At 45.0% G+C, this 2,500-nt stretch overlaps 1 protein-coding gene across 1 annotated transcript in view; it reads left to right on the plus strand.

Annotated features, from left to right (window-relative positions):
- The window catches only part of chodl (chondrolectin), a gene marked incomplete at both ends in the record, with an annotated part of 26,163 nt that extends 24,287 nt beyond the window's left edge, over window positions 1-1,876 (plus strand). The window contains one exon of the mRNA XM_083661075.1: window positions 1,795-1,876. Coding sequence (XP_083517201.1) covers window positions 1,795-1,876 — 82 coding nt within the window. The remainder of the gene's footprint in view (window positions 1-1,794) is intronic.
- Window positions 1,877-2,500: the final 624 nt, after the last annotated feature.

Consider the following 2,500-nt stretch of genomic DNA (forward strand, 5'->3'; position numbering starts at 1 on the left):
AGCGATTTGGTCGGGCTTTTCTGACCGGACTAGATCGCTCCGTGGAATTGGAGCTTAAAAAGGAAGATTGTGATTAGTTTACAGCAGTTCTCCAATGAGCACGTTGTGAATAATTCTACGCTTAAAAGGTGTGGTTAAGTGGTTAATAGATGGGTTTAGCGCCGAGGGGAAAATATGGATTGCGCTTGACCACGCCCACAATTTGCGCTGCGCCTGGCCTTAAACGCTATTTTAAGGCCAGTGGGAAGATAGGGCCCGAGGTTTATATTAGGTAAGTACAACAATGTGGTTAGGGTTTGGGTCTGGTCGTTGTTAGATAAGAAACCCTAACCCTAATCTTAAACACATCTTTTTTTACTGTCTGTCTCTCTGCTCGGACTCAGTATATATTCTACTGTCTGTCTCTCTGCTTGGACTCAGTATATATTTTACTGTCTGTCTCTCTGGACTCAGTATATATTCTACTGTCTGTCTCTCTGCTCAGACTCAGTATATATTCTACTGTCTGTCTCTCTGCTCAGACTCAGTATATATTCTACTGTCTGTCTCTTTGCTCAGACTCAGTATATATTCTACTGTCTGTCTCTCTGCTCAGACTCAGTATATATTCTACTGTCTGTCTCTCTGCTCAGACTCAGTATATATTCTACTGTCTGTCTTTCTCTCTTCTTGCACTACCCTATTGAAAAACGTTACCTTATCTGTAAAGGATAGACTCGTGGGTAGCCATAGAACCGTTTTCATTCCAATATCTTGAGGTGAGAGGTCAAGGGACCCCTTTGAAAATTGTTTTTCCCTCGCTAACTTCGGAGCGTTATTTAGCCCCCTTCCCGGCAAGCTAGCATGCCATGGTTGGCCATGAAATCGGGAGATTAACAGGAGAATGACCAATCAGGAGCAAATCGGGAGTGTTGGCAGGTGTGCCCTCTTTAGGGGTGAGCACCCCTAAATACATTTCATTTCAGCACCCCTAAAAATGCCAAACATCTAGACGAATATGTAGGTAGCTGCCATGTTACGCCAACTCGCTGGGAAGCGGGTGTAACAACATTAGCTCCAAAGTTGGCAATGTTTTCGACAAAGTTACGCCGGTTCCCGGTTGTAACACAAAGAGTATTGAAGGAAAGAGACGAAGCTCTTTGCTTTGGAACAAGTTAGTTAGTGACGGACAAGCCTGTCTTTTATTGTCACACAGTCACACACCAACACATGCATGCGGCCACAAACACACTCATGCTGACGGTGGCCGGTGAAATTTGTCCTCTGCATTTGAACCATCCTGGCTTGTCCTTTCCTCCGGGGGGCAGGCCAGGAGCAGTGGTCGCCTTTTCTTTCCAGCGCCCGGGGACCAACTTCGGATGTTGTCGTCACTGGTCGGATGACGATCTTCTGCATGTTTTTAGTGGGGGGTTATGTACGGAGGAACCGTTAAAGTTATTAGCCTTTAGTTCGATCTTTGACGCAAATCAGATGACGTGCAACTATACAGCAGTTGTTAGAACTTTTGAAATATTTACTGTATCTTGAATATTGCACACCTTCACCTAGTTGAAGAAGTAATGTACGGTGTATTTCATGGCAGGTGTAATGTCTATGTTTCTATATTATCAGAAGTGTTCTGTTTTATTATATATGATATATAAAAATAAAAACAATTGATCATAGAAAATACAAAAAAATAGAACACCAACCGTTATACAGGTAGAAAACTGACTGGAGGGGACTATAAGTGTCCATTCTAACATGATGATGATGAAGGTGAAGATACTCTGTCTTTCTCTTCTGTTCCTGTAGTAAGCCCCAGACCAAGACCAGCATTGACCAATCAAATCTCTGGATCTCCAAGACGCCCAAGATGGACAGCATGGAAGTCTGAATGCATCGCATGGCATCACAGTGACATCACAGTGACATCACAGCTGCTCGCCCTCACCACTCAATATGACATTAACGTAACGGACCTGCGGTGCATTCAGGAGCACCGGAGAGGATGGTGATGTCAGCAGAACCTGTGTGACATCACTGTGACATCATCAGAAACCTCACAGCTCTGACCGGGGTTTGACCGATATCTGGTGCCAATGTCAAAAAAATCACAAGATTCTTCGCACAATATCCCCTGAACCTGTCCTCATCATACCTGCAAACTAGTCACTTTTCTGCTAAAATCGCCATTTTGAGTTCAAATCATTTTGCTGAGTTTAAGGCTGGCTAAGCCCCACTGCATCCGTATTATCGGATTTGATCATCTGCCATTGAGGAAAAGTGCCGGTTACTTTTTTAAGTGGTTACAAGAGACGCATGCGTGCATGCACACACACCCACACCCACACACACACCCACACCCACACCCACACCCACACCCACACCCACACACACACACACACACACACACACACACACACACACACACGTGCACGCGCGCACAAACACACAAACACCCACACCCACACACACACACACCCACACACACACACACACACACACACACACCCACACA

The sequence above is a fragment of the Poromitra crassiceps genome (assembly GCF_964638095.1).
Source record: "Poromitra crassiceps genome assembly, chromosome: 2".
Taxonomy (NCBI): Eukaryota; Metazoa; Chordata; class Actinopteri; order Beryciformes; family Melamphaidae; genus Poromitra; species Poromitra crassiceps.